This window comes from Electrophorus electricus, chromosome 6 (assembly GCF_041902795.1).
Source record: "Electrophorus electricus isolate QZ-2024a chromosome 6, ASM4190279v1, whole genome shotgun sequence".
Lineage (NCBI taxonomy): Eukaryota > Metazoa > Chordata > Actinopteri > Gymnotiformes > Gymnotidae > Electrophorus > Electrophorus electricus.
The window spans coordinates 31,109,736-31,127,472 of NC_137502.1; the positions used below are offsets into that span (position 1 = coordinate 31,109,736).

Consider the following 17,737-nt stretch of genomic DNA (forward strand, 5'->3'; position numbering starts at 1 on the left):
CTACAGAGTCAAACCAGCTCTGTGCTACCGGCACCTGTGTGCTGTTCAGGGCCACAGAACCCTAGACCTTACATATACAGGAAGCATTCAGCTAGGGCTGAAGCGATTCCTCAAGAAACTCGAGTGACTTGATGAATAAAAATCACTGAGTTCTTTACATCGTAGCTTCTTTTAATCCATATAACTATGGATTAACAACTTATTTGAAGTTTTTTTTTTTTTTTTTTTTTTTTCATATTTTCTTTAAATAGTTTCTTTAAATAAGCACCCTGTAAAGCCAGGGTGTGCACTAAGGGATGATTTTTCTGTTGTGAGAAAACCAGGATGGCTACTTCCTCAATGCAAGATTTCCTGTTAAGCAACGCGCTGTGCTCGAAACAGACAGTTAATACTCACGCCTGAATCCAGTACTTGGTCCAATATAATTCTTATATTATTCTTATATCCTTATATATTCCTCCTCTTCCTCATCCTCTTCACCATCTTCATCACCTTCATTACTTGTCTGCTGGGTAAAGGGAACCATGCTCCATCTCACAAGCCTGCTGTTGATTATACTCATAAATGTCGGTAAGTGCCCACCTTTAAGTGAACTGTTAACAGCCATAGGCTAGTCTTTACGCTCGTTCAGTGTATTCCTTTCCCACGGGCCACATGGCAGAGATGGAATGGCTGCTTTGCCGTCGCCTAATACGTGACACATTTCTTGCCTTGGCTTCCAATGTGGTGAATGTTCTTGCGATGGATATGTTCATGTTTGACACTTTCTTTTGAAGCAGGATGAACAGTAGTGATCAAACTCTTAAAAGTAATTGATAAGCTGGGTATACAAATGCATAGTGGTTATAATTGTTAGCAATTTTTTTTAACCTTGTTGGAAAACATCCTTGATATTTCATATGTGAATGCAAAATGAAGCATTTGCATTTCATTAAACAAACTTTTAATCAGTCTCTGTTCAGATAAAATGCTTACCTCCTCATGGTGGTTTCATTTGTCAAGCACATACTATCCACATACTATCTACAGAAGCCTATGTGAGTGCATATGGCACTCGCACATTCTTTAAAAACTCCTGCACTCATGGGGTTAGAAGACTTTTATATACAGAAGAGGATAGGTTTATCAATTAAGAAAGATGAAATTGCTTACAAATACATTCCATACAATATATATATAAAGTCCAATCCACTGCAGTTATACAGGGCAAAGTCTTAGAGGTGTGGTGGGTGCTACTTTCGAAATTTTGCGTTTCTGCAATTTGCAGCCAAGCACTGTCAACCACTTCTTGAAAAAGCATCAACATCAACAAATTATGTGTAGCCTGTAAAATGTCTCTCAGTAGGGATGAAAATATTTTTGAGCAATATTTTTGCCTCTGGATCTGGTATCTATTGGAATATGCTTCTAAGTTATTTGGAAATCAGTTAGTAGTTAACCACTGATACATAATATTAGCACTAATTTAGTAATATTTATTTAGTACAATGTTTTAGAATTGCAGTGTATAATGGCAACTACCCAAAATGTGAGCATTTCTTTAGAGACCCTTGAGTAAAAGCACAGGATCAAAGTCGCTGTTCAGAAAACACAAAGAGTTTATACATGCGAACAATCCAAGCACAGTAGGCACTGTAGACAATAACCAAGCCAGAGAGCAGAGAGCCTGACTGACTGGGGAATCCAGCCTCAGTGCTACCTGCACCAAAGTCATGCTTAGTGTCACAGGACCCTTACTATGTACACTAAGCCTCCAGTATTAAAGAAGTGCTTTACACCACTTTGCAAGGAAATCACTGGTACCCTTGCAAACTTTCATGGTCCAAATTATTACAAATGCATTTACACTGTATATGAAAGGAAGCTGCTTGCAAAGCGGATCAAATGCTAAAGTTTTTTTTGTTGGATAATATTTTGTAGTAGAAGCTGCAGACATGGTGTCCATCAGTGTCGTGGGTCACACAGGACCAATGATTGAGGGCACATGGTACGAGCTCCGGTGTGACGTTCAGAAAGTTGCTCCTGATCAGCTCCTCACTGTGAGGTGGTACAAAGGACAAACTCTACTGACAGATACGTCCTTTAATGACTCCATCAAGACTCCAGTGGACAAGTCTGCGACATACTGGATCTTTGCCAACACAACTGATGATGGAGCTGAGTACCGGTGTGAGGCGGTGCTGAGACAGAGACAAGCAGGACCTCAGCCTCCTACAACTGAGATGTCAGAGCCTCTTCTTGTTACAGTATACTGTGAGTACGCCACAGACTGTCTCCTTTACGCTTGATGACATGCTATTCTGACATCTTAAATATCAGTTCAGTTTCAGCTGTTTCTGATGGATCTCTGAGATCATATTTCATTCATAAATAATAAACAAAGGAGTGTAAACAGTTTTATTTGGTTTGTATGATTTCAAAACCAAAATTGAATGATGAAAGATACATGGATCTTTTCCCATCATTAAAAAAGGTTCAGAATGAGTTGAAACAGATTCAGTACTTTTTCCCAATAGGCTCTGAGCAGGTCACCTGCATGTTACTCATGTTCCTTTCTTTTGGCAGGTAACTGTCCTGTTGTTCTTCAGCCTCCTGCAGTGGTGGTGGAATACGGAACTTCTGTCTCAGCGAACTGCTCCACTTCCAAGCCACATTTTGGGATGGCCTGGGAGGTGCCTCAGGGAGCTGTGGACCTGAGGGAGGATGTCCAGCTGATCACCTGGAACTTGTCTAGGCTTGAGGACTGGGACATAAAGCCATTATGCTACATTAACATAAAAAACCAAACAAAACCAGATAAAAGGCATCTCCCAGTTATTGTGTATAGTGAGTTGCTGCGTCTTACTGGTTGCCTTTATACTTATTCTTTTTCCTAAAAAAACCCCCAAAAAGCACAAAAATCTCACTTTTTTTGTGACAGAAACTCCAGACAGTGTGTCCATTAGCATCGTGGGTCACACAGGACCAGTGACCGAGGGCACACAGTACGAGCTCCAGTGTGACGTTCAGAATGTTGCTCCTGTTCACCGCCTCACTGTGAAGTGGTACAAGGGACAAACTCTACTGACAGATACGTTCTTTAATGACCCCACCAAGACTCCAGTGAACCAGTCTGCTACACTCCAGATCTCCCCCAGCAGAGCTGATGATGCAGCTGACTACTGGTGTGAGGCAGAGCTCAGACTGGGACCAGCAGCACCTCAGCCTCCTCCTACAATGAAATCAGATCCTCTCAACATCACTGTGTACTGTGAGTGCTCTACAGAATGTTCTGTCTTCTTCACACACAACTTATGTACACAACATTGAACTGATAATCATATTTATTAATGAACAAATTGAAAGTAATATATAAAAAGACTGAAGAGGTATAAATATCCATTAAAACTTAACATAATACTCAGTGCCACAAACTACTATAAAGACATTCTTAATACAGTCTTTGATTTCATAGGAAACAAATCTAATGAAATTCTGCTGCTAATATTTTCATCTTTGCTTGAGTTTTTCTTCTGCGCACTGACGTTTAAATATTCTGTGACCTAAATATAAATTGGTTCTAATTAGTTACACCCACAGCATTTCATTAGGCATACAATTGTGACATATATAACACAAAAGCCTTCTCCACAGATGCTCCACAAATTGTGTCCAGAATGAACTCGGTGCTGGTGCCGATACTTAGTGACGTGTCACTGAACTGCAGTGCTGAAGGGAATCCAGAACCTACAGTGATGTGGAGCTTTAAAAATCAAACTATCATCACTGGGAGGCGACAGAGTACACTAACAATTTCTCGAGCCACATCCGCTGATGCTGGCATATACACATGCACTGCTACCAGTCTATCTTGGAGCCAGACACGGGAAGTCAAGGTGGAAGAAGGTAGGCGATGTGAATGTCGACTATAAGACATATTCCCTTTGGGTAATCTTATGTCATTATGGATTGCTTATGTATGAAATAAATAAATATAAAATATTTGATCATTTAAAAGGCAGTAAAAGAATTGACTCCTGCTTCCTACACTTATTTAGTCAAAGTAGCATGTGCAAAACCCAGTATTGATTTTATTCCTAATAACCTGAATCTTTTTTCTTCTCTTTTTTCTTTGTAGATTACAGATTTCTACTCATATCAGTTTTTATAATAGTTTTTATAATTATATTTCTTATAATATTGGTAGCATACAAGAAAAAACGAACTAGAAATTATGTGACATAATGCGTAACAATAACTGCATTGCCATGAAGCCATTGAAAAACAACTGACACGGGTAATTTGGACATGACAGAAAATGGCTAATATATATAATATATAGCAACTATTTGAAAACAAAGTGTATAATACTGAAAGCTGAGGGAAAAATCTGAAGACAGCACGTTCCTCCATGCACACCTACCCCCACCTTTCAACAGACAGACAAGAGGCAAGGACTGTTGATCAGTGACACGAGTAAACATATTGTGGAGGTTGGTTTGGATTTTTAATGCTGTAACCTTTTTTTGTAATTAATGACATTAGCCTTACATTTACATTTTATATACTGTATTACAAAGCTTAAACTGCTTCGCTATAAATAAATGTGGTTTGTAAAGAATTGCATGCATTTTATTTTTTACTTTAATGTCATGAATCAAATCACACATCACTGCAATATTTACATTTACATTTACATTTATGGCATTTAGCAGACGCGCTTATCCAGAGCGACTTACAAAAGTGCTTTGTCATTTACTCATAGAATATATCCAAGTACAGTATAGTAGGTTAGAGTCCAACATACCAATGAACTAGAATACTGTAGAACACAGGGATGAATGCTGACACCAAGAAGTGCAAAATACATAAGGTCTATCTTAAACAATGATAAGTGCTATAAACAATAAGTGCTAGAGTTTGTTAAAAAGTATAAATAATGCCCTACAATAAGTACTAAATTAGTCAGTCAATAAGTGAGCAGGGTCAGTTGTCCTTTAAGTATTCTGCAAATAGATGGGTCTTCAGTCTGTGTTTGAAGACTGCAAGGGACTCTGCTGTCCGGACAGCAAGCGGGTGTTCATTCCACCATCTTGGAGCCAGGACAGAAAATAGTCTCGATGCTTGTCGTCCATGAGACTTGAAGCAAGGTATTTCAAGCCGAGCTGTACTTGAGGTTCGAAGTACTTGAGGTGCAGATCAGGCTTTGACCATTGACCTCATGTATGAAGGGGCTGGTCCATTTTTGGCTTTGTAGGCAAGCATCAAGGTTTTAAAACTGATGCCTGCAGCTACTAGGAGCCAATGAAGGGAGCACAGCAGTGGAGTAACGTGTGAACTTCGGAAGATTGAAGACCAGTCGTGCTTCTGCATTCTGGACAAGTTGTAGAGGTTTGATGGCTCTTAGAGGATCACCAGCAAGTAGCGAGTTGCAGTAGTCTAGCTTTGAGATCACAAGAGACTGCACAAGCACCTGGGTAGCTTCCTGCGAAAGAAAGGGTCGAATCCTTCGTATGTTACAAAGGAGGAATCTGCAAGACCGGGTTAGATTAGAAACATGAGTTGAGAACGACAACTGGTTGTACAAAGTTACGCCCAGGCTATGGGCAGCTTTGGATGGTGATACCAGGGAGTTCTCAAAGGAAACAGTAAGGTCGTGGTAAGGGTTGGGAGTACCTGGGATGAACAGAAGCTCAGTTTTACTGGGGTTGAGCTTCAAGTGGTGGGCTGTCATCCATGACGTGATGTCAGTCAAGCATGCCGAGATACGTCTGGAGACCTGCATGTCAGAGGGTGGAAAAGAAAGAAATAATTGAGTGTCATCAGCATAGCAGTGGTAGGAGAAACCATGAGAAGATATTACATCACCAAGAGAATGAGTATACAAAGAGAAAAGAAGGGGGCCCAATACTGAGCCTTGTGGAACATCAGTGGAGAGTTTGCATGGTTTGAACATGGATCCTCTCCATGTCACCTGATAGGACCAGAGCCAGTCACACCAAGCCTGGAAAGAACAGAGAGAAGAATGTTGTGGTTCATTGTGTCAAAGGCTGCTGAAAGGTCTAGAAGAATCAAAACAGATGACTGTTTGGCAGCTTTAGCGGCATGAAGTTTCTCAGTCACCGCTACGAGGGCCGTTTCTGTAGAATGTGCCAGTTTATAGCCAGACTGATTGGGATCGTGCAGCTGGTTCTGGGTGAGAAAAAGAGACAATTGATTATAAACTGCTCGTTCAAGGGCTTTTGAGAGGAAAGAGAGAAGTGATACCAGTCTGTAGTTGGTAACGCTGGAGCTGTCAAGTGTGGCCTTCTTGAAGATTGGTACCACCCTGGGGGTTTTGAATGCAGTAGGCACATATCCAGAAGATAAGGAGTTGTTGATGATGACAGAGATGAAAGGAAGCAGATCTCTTGCGATTGTCTGGAACAGAGCAGAAGGAATTGGATCCAGCGGACATGTAGTCAGATTGCTGGAAGTCAGGAGATGAAGAATTTCATCTGAGGAGAGAGGAGAAAAAGAAGTCGGAGAGTTGGATGTTGGGGAATGCACATTAGTTGGAGGAGTGGGAACAGAGGAAAAGGACTGGCGGATTGCTGCAACCTTCTCCTCAAAGGTGATAAAATCTTTGGGAGTAAGAGATGGGGGGCAGAGGGGGAGGATTAAGGAGAGAAGAAAAAATTGTGAAGAGCTTGCATGGATCAGATGATGATGATTTGAATTTCTCACTGTAGTAGGATGATTTTGCAGATGTTACTTCCAGTGAGAACTTGGAAAGGAGAGACTTGTATGAGCTAAGATCTGAATCTATGCGCGATTTCCTCCACCTCCTCTCTGCAGTGCTTAGTTCTCTCCTGTGGCAGCAAAGTGTTTCTGGGGCAGGTGGGGAGGACTTAGCGAGTCTAGAGGAGAGAGGGCACAGAAGATTCATTGATGAGGAGAGTGTAGAAATGAAAGTATTTGTAACTGTATCCAAAGAGAGAGAGGATAGAGAGTCAGGGTGAGGAAGGGTGGACAAAATAGTAGAAGTAAGGGAAGAGGGAGTTATGGAGTGCAGATTGCGACGGAGGAAGGAGGAACATGTTGGAGAGGACTGGATGGAAAGAGAAGGAAGGGAGAGAGAGAAGGATAGAAAGTGATGGTCCTGAGAGGTGGAGGGGGGTGACTGCGATGTCCAATGGTGTGGTGGCACGGGTGAAGATCAGGTCCAGAACATTGCCCGCTTTGTGAGTCAGAGGAGAGTGGTTGAGGGTGAGGTCAAATGCTGTCAACAGTGGAAGGATGCAGGAGGAATGCAGCTTGTCTGATGGAAGGTTGAAGTCACCAAGGAGAATGAGTGGATTTCTTTCAATGGGGAAATGACTCAGAAGGATGTTGAGCTCATCAATGAAGTGATCTAGGGAACCTGGAGGGTGGTAGATGACAATGATAAGAAGTTTGGTGGGGTAAGACACTGTAATGGCATGAAATTAGAAGTGCTTTATACCAATTTGCAAGGAAATCACTGGTACCCTTGTAAACTTTCCTGGTCCAAATGATTACAAATGCATTTACACTGTATATGAAAGGAAGCTGCTTGCAAAGCGGATCAAATGCTAAAGTTTTTTTTGTTGGATAATATTTTGTAGTAGAAGCTGCAGACATGGTGTCCATCAGTGTCGTGGGTCACACAGGACCAATGATTGAGGGCACATGGTACGAGCTCCGGTGTGACGTTCAGAAAGTTGCTCCTGATCCGCTCCTCACTGTGAGGTGGTACAAAGGACAAACTCTACTGACAGATACGTCCTTTAATGACTCCATCAAGACTCCAGTGGACAAGTCTGCGACATACTGGATCTTTGCCAACACAACTGATGATGGAGCTGAGTACCGGTGTGAGGCGGTGCTGAGACAGAGACAAGCAGGACCTCAGCCTCCTACAACTAAGATGTCAGAGCCTCTTCTTGTTACAGTATACTGTGAGTACACCACAGACTGTCTCCTTTACGCTTGATGACATACTATTCTGAAATCTTAAATATCAGTTCAGTTTCAGTTGTTTCTGATGGATCTCTGAGATCATATTTCATTCATAAATAATAAACAAAGGAGTGTAAACAGTTTTATTTGGTTCAATGGGGAAATGACTCAGAAGGATGTCGAGCTCATCAATGAAGTGATCTAGGGAACCTGGAGGGTGGTAGATGACAATGATAAGAAGTTTGGTGGGGAAAGACACTGTAATGGCATGAAATTCAAAAGAGGAGATGGAAAGTGTAGAGAAGGAAAGTGGATTGAAACGCCACTCTCGGGACATTAGTAAACCTGTGCCACCATCCCTGCCGAGACGCCTCGGAGAATGCGTAAGTGAAAAGGCAGAGGACAGGGCAGCCGGAGTCGCCGAGTTCTCAGGGGTGATCCATGTTTCTGTCAGAGCCAGGAAGTGTAGGAAGTGGAGGGATGCTAATGCTGAGATGAAGTCAGCCTTCTGGACAGCAGACTGGCAGTTCCAGAGCCCTCCTGCCACCACGATATGTGATGGTGTGAAGCGTTGTGAGTCAGTGAGGTTGCTGAGATTGCGACATCTATGATTGTGTCGAGGAGATCTGTGGGATATGTGGATAGGAATTGTGAAGCACATTTCAGATGCTTGATTTGTGGATGTATGAGATAAAGGATTAAGATAATATGAGAAGATACCTAGCTGAGTTTGTGAAGTCCTGTAGGTGAGATGTAGATGAACTGATTGAGAACACCACCAAACCTCCTCTAGATGTTGATTAGGAGTCGTCCTAATTTAAATCAGTTCAATAAGTGCTGAGCCCGCCCCTCAATTCACACCTAAGCTCAGGGCAAAACTACACCTGTAGTGAGTAATCACTGCTACCAAGCAACTAACAACTAGGTTTAGACAACAAGCCTTGAATTTCACAGAATCTAAGACAAAAGTAAGTGAACTCAGAGCCTACCTTAACCAACCAGATGATAATCTAACGAGACAAACCAAAGCACAGGTGTTTTAATTTGCACTGAGACTGGGAAAGACCCAGTGAACCCGAGACCGGAGCATGTGTAGAACTGATCCACCTGGATGGGCCGATCACCTAGATGCATGCTGATGTACAAGAGGCTTTAAGAAGATGATGATTTTTATTGTACAATCTCCAGTCACTGACATGAAGATTGTAAAACCAGTATTGTAAAAGGTTCCAATATTTTTGTAACATTTATATAATAACATTCATTATAGACATACTCAGTTCTATTACATCAACCCAAATGGCAATATCAGACACAATATAGTGCACATTGTCTCTGATACTGTCATTTGGATTGATGTATTAGAACTGTGTATGTCTATTATGAATGTTATATAGGGTTATATGGTGTTTTTGATTTACTTTCAAGCCTTTTGTGTTTGTTTTTGTGTGTGTGAGTAGTTTTTGGTTGTGCATGTGAGACAATATCTAAGTTAACTTCTTATGAGACTCTGTAGCATTTGTGCCATATTTGTAAACATATACAACCGGTTTGTTATAAATAAATGGCAAAACTGCACTCAAGTAGTAGGTCTAAGCAGTGATGAGTTATCACCTGTACTACAGAGTCAAACCAGCTCTGTGCTACCGGCACCTGTGTGCTGTTCAGGGCCACAGAACCCTAGACCTTACATATACAGGAAGCATTCAGCTAGGGCTGAAGCGATTCCTCAAGAAACTCGAGTGACTTGATGAATAAAAATCACTGAGTTCTTTACATCGTAGCTTCTTTTAATCCATATAACTATGGATTAACAACTTATTTGAAGTTTTTTTTTTTTTTTTTTTTTTTTCATATTTTCTTTAAATAGTTTCTTTAAATAAGCACCCTGTAAAGCCAGGGTGTGCACTAAGGGGTGATTTTTCTGTTGTGAGAAAACCAAGATGGCTACTTCCTCAATGCAAGATTTCCTGTTAAGCAACGCGCTGTGCTCGAAACAGACAGTTAATACTCACGCCTGAATCCAGTACTTGGTCCAGTATAATTCTTATATTATTCTTATATCCTTATATATTCCTCCTCTTCCTCATCCTCTTCACCATCTTCATCACCTTCATTACTTGTCTGCTGGGTAAAGGGAACCATGCTCCATCTCACAAGCCTGCTGTTGATTATACTCATAAATGTCGGTAAGTGCCCACCTTTAAGTGAACTGTTAACAGCCATAGGCTAGTCTTTACGCTCGTTCAGTGTATTCCTTTCCCACGGGCCACATGGCAGAGATGGAATGGCTGCTTTGCCGTCGCCTAATACGTGACACATTTCTTGCCTTGGCTTCCAATGTGGTGAATGTTCTTGTGATGGATATGTTCATGTTTGACACTTTCTTTTGAAGCAGGATGAACAGTAGTGATCAAACTCTTAAAAGTAATTGATAAGCTGGGTATACAAATGCATAGTGGTTATAATTGTTAGCAATTTTTTTTAACCTTGTTGGAAAACATCCTTGATATTTCATATGTGAATGCAAAATGAAGCATTTGCATTTCATTAAACAAACTTTTAATCAGTCTCTGTTCAGATAAAATGCTTACCTCCTCATGGTGGTTTCATTTGTCAAGCACATACTATCCACATACTATCTACAGAAGCCTATGTGAGTGCATATGGCACTCGCACATTCTTTAAAAACTCCTGCACTCATGGGGTTAGAAGACTTTTATATACAGAAGAGGATAAGTTTCTCAATTAAGAAAGATGAAATTGCTTAAAAATACATTCCATACAATATATATATAAAGTCCAATCCACTGCAGTTATACAGGGCAAACTCTTAGAGGTGTGGTGGGTGCTACTTTCGAAATTTTGCGTTTCTCCAATTTGTGGCCAAGCACTGTCAACAACTTCTTGAAAAAGCATCAACATCAACAAATTATGTGTAGCCTGTAAAATGTCTCTCAGTAGGGATGAAAATATTTTTGAGCAATATTTTTGCCTCTGGATCTGGTATCTATTGGAATATGCTTCTAAGTTATTTGGAAATCAGTTAGTAGTTAACCACTGATACATAATATTAGCACTAATTTAGTAATATTTATTTAGTACAATGTTTTAGAATTGCAGTGTATAATGGCAACTACCCAAAATGCGAGCATTTCTTTAGAGACCCTTGAGTAAAAGCACAGGATCAAAGTCGCTGTTCAGAAAACACAAAGAGTTTATACATGCGAACAATCCAAGCACAGTAGGCACTGTAGACAATAACCAAGCCAGAGAGCAGAGAGCCTGACTGACTGGGGAATCCAGCCTCAGTGCTACCTGCACCAAAGTCATGCTTAGTGTCACAGGACCTTACTATGTACACTAAGCCTCCAGCTTTAAAGAAGTGCTTTACACCACTTTGCAAGGAAATCACTAGTACCCTTGCAAACTTTCATGGTCCAAATTATTACAAATGCATTTACACTGTATATGAAAGGAAGCTGCTTGCAAAGCGGACCAAATGCTAAAGTTTTTTTTGTTGGATAATATTTTGTAGTAGAAGCTGCAGACATGGTGTCCATCAGTGTCGTGGGTCACACAGGACCAATGGTTGAGGGCACATGGTACGAGCTCCGGTGTGACGTTCAGAAAGTTGCTCCTGATCAGCTCCTCACTGTGAGGTGGTACAAAGGACAAACTCTACTGACAGATACGTCCTTTAATGACTCCATCAAGACTCCAGTGGACAAGTCTGCGACATACTGGATCTTTGCCAACACAACTGATAATGGAGCTGAGTACCGGTGTGAGGCGGTGCTGAGACAGAGACAAGCAGGACCTCAGCCTCCTACAACTGAGATGTCAGAGCCTCTTCTTGTTACAGTATACTGTGAGTACGCCACAGACTGTCTCCTTTACGCTTGATGACATGCTATTCTGACATCTTAAATATCAGTTCAGTTTCAGCTGTTTCTGATGGATCTCTGAGATCATATTTCATTCATAAATAATAAACAAAGGAGTGTAAACAGTTTTATTTGGTTTGTATGATTTCAAAACCAAAATTGAATGATGAAAGATACATGGACCTTTTCCCATCATTAAAAAAGGTTCAGAATGAGTTGAAACAGATTCAGTACTTTTTCCCAATAGGCTCTGAGCAGGTCACCTGCATGTTACTCATGTTCCTTTCTTTTGGCAGGTAACTGTCCTGTTGTTCTTCAGCCTCCTGCAGTGGTGGTGGAATACGGAACGTCTGTCTCAGCGAACTGCTCCACTTCCAAATCACATTTTGGGATGGCCTGGGAGGTGCCTCAGGGAGCTGTGGACCCGCAGGAGGGTGTCCAGCTGATCACCTGGAACTTGTCTAGGCTTGAGGACTGGGACATAAAGCCATTATGCTACATTAACATAAAAAACCAAACAAAACCAGATAAAAGGCATCTCCCAGTTATTGTGTATAGTGAGTTGCTGCGTCTTACTGGTTGCCTTTATACTTATTCTTTTTCCTAAAAAAAACCCCCCAAAAAGCACAAAAATCTCCCTTTTTTTGTGACAGAAACTCCAGACAGTGTGTCCATTAGCATCGTGGGTCACACAGGACCAGTGATCGAGGGCACACAGTACGAGCTCCAGTGTGACGTTCAGAATGTTGCTCCTGTTCACCGCCTCACTGTGAGGTGGTACAAGGGACAAACTCTACTGACAGACACATTCTTTAATGACCCCACCAAGACTCCAGTGAACCAGTCTGCTACACTCCAGATCTCCCCCAGCAGAGCTGATGATGCAGCTGACTACTGGTGTGAGGCAGAGCTCAGACTGGGACCAGCAGCACCTCAGCCTCCTCCTACAATGAAATCAGATCCTCTCAACATCACTGTGTACTGTGAGTGCTCTACAGAATGTTCTGTCTTCTTCACACACAACTTATGTACACAACATTGAACTGATAATCATATTTATTAATGAACAAATTGAAAGTAATATATAAAAAGACTGAAGAGGTATAAATATCCATTAAAACTTAACATAATACTCAGTGCCACAAACTACTATAAAGACATTCTTAATACAGTCTTTGATTTCATAGGAAACAAATCTAATGAAATTCTGCTGCTAATATTTTCATCTTTGCTTGAGTTTTTCTTCTGCGCACTGACGTTTAAATATTCTGTGACCTAAATATAAATTGGTTCTAATTAGTTACACCCACAGCATTTCATTAGGCATACAATTGTGACATATATAACACAAAAGCCTTCTCCACAGATGCTCCACAAATTGTGTCCAGAATGAACTCGGTGCTGGTGCCGATATTTAGTGACGTGTCACTGAACTGCAGTGCTGAAGGGAATCCAGAACCTACAGTGATGTGGAGCTTTAAAAATCAAACTATCATCACTGGGAGGCGACAGAGTACACTAACAATTTCTCGAGCCACATCCGCTGATGCTGGCATATACACATGCACTGCTACCAGTCTATCTTGGAGCCAGACACGGGAAGTCAAGGTGGAAGAAGGTAGCCGATGTGAATGTCGACTATAAGACATATTCCCTTTGGGTAATCTTATGTCATTATGGATTGCTTATGTATGAAATAAATAAATATAAAATATTTGATCATTTAAAAGGCAGTAAAAGAATTGACTCCTGCTTCCTACACTTATTTAGTCAAAGTAGCATGTGCAAAACCCAGTATTGATTTTATTCCTAATAACCTGAATCTTTTTTCTTCTCTTTTTTCTTTGTAGATTACAGATTTCTACTCATATCAGTTTTTATAATAGTTTTTATAATTATATTTCTTATAATATTGGTAGCATACAAGAAAAAACGAACTAGAAATTATGTGACATAATGCGTAACAATAACTGCATTGCCATGAAGCCATTGAAAAACAACTGACACGGGTAATTTGGACATGACAGAAAATGGCTAATATATATAATATATAGCAACTATTTGAAAACAAAGTGTATAATACTGAAAGCTGAGGGAAAAATCTGAAGACAGCACGTTCCTCCATGCACACCTACCCCCACCTTTCAACAGACAGACAAGAGGCAAGGACTGTTGATCAGTGACACGAGTAAACATATTGTGGAGGTTGGTTTGGATTTTTAATGCTGTAACCTTTTTTTGTAATTAATGACATTAGCCTTACATTTACATTTTATATACTGTATTACAAAGCTTAAACTGCTTCGCTATAAATAAATGTGGTTTGTAAAGAATTGCATGCATTTTATTTTTTACTTTAATGTCATGAATCAAATCACACATCACTGCAATATTTACATTTACATTTACATTTATGGCATTTAGCAGACGCGCTTATCCAGAGCGACTTACAAAAGTGCTTTGTCATTTACTCATAGAATATATCCAAGTACAGTATAGTAGGTTAGAGTCCAACATACCAATGAACTAGAATACTGTAGAACACAGGGATGAATGCTGACACCAAGAAGTGCAAAATACATAAGGTCTATCTTAAACAATGATAAGTGCTATAAACAATAAGTGCTAGAGTTTGTTAAAAAGTATAAATAATGCCCTACAATAAGTACTAAATTAGTCAGTCAATAAGTGAGCAGGGTCAGTTGTCCTTTAAGTATTCTGCAAATAGATGGGTCTTCAGTCTGTGTTTGAAGACTGCAAGGGACTCTGCTGTCCGGACAGCAAGCGGGTGTTCATTCCACCATCTTGGAGCCAGGACAGAAAATAGTCTCGATGCTTGTCGTCCATGAGACTTGAAGCAAGGTATTTCAAGCCGAGCTGTACTTGAGGTTCGAAGTACTTGAGGTGCAGATCAGGCTTTGACCATTGACCTCATGTATGAAGGGGCTGGTCCATTTTTGGCTTTGTAGGCAAGCATCAAGGTTTTAAAACTGATGCCTGCAGCTACTAGGAGCCAATGAAGGGAGCACAGCAGTGGAGTAACGTGTGAACTTCGGAAGATTGAAGACCAGTCGTGCTTCTGCATTCTGGACAAGTTGTAGAGGTTTGATGGCTCTTAGAGGATCACCAGCAAGTAGCGAGTTGCAGTAGTCTAGCTTTGAGATCACAAGAGACTGCACAAGCACCTGGGTAGCTTCCTGCGAAAGAAAGGGTCGAATCCTTCGTATGTTACAAAGGAGGAATCTGCAAGACCGGGTTAGATTAGAAACATGAGTTGAGAACGACAACTGGTTGTACAAAGTTACGCCCAGGCTATGGGCAGCTTTGGATGGTGATACCAGGGAGTTCTCAAAGGAAACAGTAAGGTCGTGGTAAGGGTTGGGAGTACCTGGGATGAACAGAAGCTCAGTTTTACTGGGGTTGAGCTTCAAGTGGTGGGCTGTCATCCATGACGTGATGTCAGTCAAGCATGCCGAGATACGTCTGGAGACCTGCATGTCAGAGGGTGGAAAAGAAAGAAATAATTGAGTGTCATCAGCATAGCAGTGGTAGGAGAAACCATGAGAAGATATTACATCACCAAGAGAATGAGTATACAAAGAGAAAAGAAGGGGGCCCAATACTGAGCCTTGTGGAACATCAGTGGAGAGTTTGCATGGTTTGAACATGGATCCTCTCCATGTCACCTGATAGGACCAGAGCCAGTCACACCAAGCCTGGAAAGAACAGAGAGAAGAATGTTGTGGTTCATTGTGTCAAAGGCTGCTGAAAGGTCTAGAAGAATCAAAACAGATGACTGTTTGGCAGCTTTAGCGGCATGAAGTTTCTCAGTCACCGCTACGAGGGCCGTTTCTGTAGAATGTGCCAGTTTATAGCCAGACTGATTGGGATCGTGCAGCTGGTTCTGGGTGAGAAAAAGAGACAATTGATTATAAACTGCTCGTTCAAGGGCTTTTGAGAGGAAAGAGAGAAGTGATACCAGTCTGTAGTTGGTAACGCTGGAGCTGTCAAGTGTGGCCTTCTTGAAGATTGGTACCACCCTGGGGGTTTTGAATGCAGTAGGCACATATCCAGAAGATAAGGAGTTGTTGATGATGACAGAGATGAAAGGAAGCAGATCTCTTGCGATTGTCTGGAACAGAGCAGAAGGAATTGGATCCAGCGGACATGTAGTCAGATTGCTGGAAGTCAGGAGATGAAGAATTTCATCTGAGGAGAGAGGAGAAAAAGAAGTCGGAGAGTTGGATGTTGGGGAATGCACATTAGTTGGAGGAGTGGGAACAGAGGAAAAGGACTGGCGGATTGCTGCAACCTTCTCCTCAAAGGTGATAAAATCTTTGGGAGTAAGAGATGGGGGGCAGAGGGGGAGGATTAAGGAGAGAAGAAAAAATTGTGAAGAGCTTGCATGGATCAGATGATGATGATTTGAATTTCTCACTGTAGTAGGATGACTTTGCAGATGTTACTTCCAGTGAGAACTTGGAAAGGAGAGACTTGTATGAGCTAAGATCTGAATCTATGCGCGATTTCCTCCACCTCCTCTCTGCAGTCCTTAGTTCTCTCCTGTGGCAGCAAAGTGTTTCTGGGGCAGGTGGGGAGGACTTAGCGAGTCTAGAGGAGAGAGGGCACAGAAGATTCATTGATGAGGAGAGTGTAGAAATGAAAGTATTTGTAACTGTATCCAAAGAGAGAGAGGATAGAGAGTCAGGGTGAGGAAGGGTGGACAAAATAGTAGAAGTAAGGGAAGAGGGAGTTATGGAGTGCAGATTGCGACGGAGGAAGGAGGAACATGTTGGAGAGGACTGGATGGAAAGAGAAGGAAGGGAGAGAGAGAAGGATAGAAAGTGATGGTCCTGAGAGGTGGAGGGGGGTGACTGCGATGTCCAATGGTGTGGTGGCACGGGTGAAGATCAGGTCCAGAACATTGCCCGCTTTGTGAGTCAGAGGAGAGTGGTTGAGGGTGAGGTCAAATGCTGTCAACAGTGGAAGGATGCAGGAGGAATGCAGCTTGTCTGATGGAAGGTTGAAGTCACCAAGGAGAATGAGTGGATTTCTTTCAATGGGGAAATGACTCAGAAGGATGTTGAGCTCATCAATGAAGTGATCTAGGGAACCTGGAGGGTGGTAGATGACAATGATAAGAAGTTTGGTGGGGTAAGACACTGTAATGGCATGAAATTAGAAGTGCTTTATACCAATTTGCAAGGAAATCACTGGTACCCTTGTAAACTTTCCTGGTCCAAATGATTACAAATGCATTTACACTGTATATGAAAGGAAGCTGCTTGCAAAGCGGATCAAATGCTAAAGTTTTTTTTGTTGGATAATATTTTGTAGTAGAAGCTGCAGACATGGTGTCCATCAGTGTCGTGGGTCACACAGGACCAATGATTGAGGGCACATGGTACGAGCTCCGGTGTGACGTTCAGAAAGTTGCTCCTGATCCGCTCCTCACTGTGAGGTGGTACAAAGGACAAACTCTACTGACAGATACGTCCTTTAATGACTCCATCAAGACTCCAGTGGACAAGTCTGCGACATACTGGATCTTTGCCAACACAACTGATGATGGAGCTGAGTACCGGTGTGAGGCGGTGCTGAGACAGAGACAAGCAGGACCTCAGCCTCCTACAACTAAGATGTCAGAGCCTCTTCTTGTTACAGTATACTGTGAGTACACCACAGACTGTCTCCTTTACGCTTGATGACATACTATTCTGAAATCTTAAATATCAGTTCAGTTTCAGTTGTTTCTGATGGATCTCTGAGATCATATTTCATTCATAAATAATAAACAAAGGAGTGTAAACAGTTTTATTTGGTTCAATGGGGAAATGACTCAGAAGGATGTCGAGCTCATCAATGAAGTGATCTAGGGAACCTGGAGGGTGGTAGATGACAATGATAAGAAG

At 41.5% G+C, this 17,737-nt stretch overlaps 1 protein-coding gene and 1 long non-coding RNA gene across 2 annotated transcripts; both read left to right on the forward strand.

Moving 5' to 3' along the window:
* Positions 1-237: 237 nt before the first annotated feature.
* LOC113581861 (vascular cell adhesion protein 1-like) lies at positions 238-14,158 on the forward strand. The gene is made up of 12 exons (XM_081715698.1): positions 238-570; positions 1,921-2,253; positions 2,566-2,826; positions 2,921-3,250; positions 3,634-3,885; positions 7,650-7,937; positions 9,984-10,127; positions 11,477-11,809; positions 12,122-12,382; positions 12,479-12,808; positions 13,192-13,443; positions 13,676-14,158. The coding sequence occupies exons 1-12, from the start codon at positions 525-527 to the stop codon at positions 13,780-13,782; spliced, it is 2,937 nt and encodes a 978-aa protein (XP_081571824.1). The 5' UTR covers positions 238-524; the 3' UTR covers positions 13,783-14,158.
* On the forward strand, positions 3,891-4,600 carry LOC145658621 (uncharacterized). The gene is made up of 2 exons (XR_014124275.1): positions 3,891-3,927; positions 4,118-4,600. It is a non-coding gene; the product is annotated as an uncharacterized LOC145658621 (long non-coding RNA).
* Positions 14,159-17,737: the final 3,579 nt, after the last annotated feature.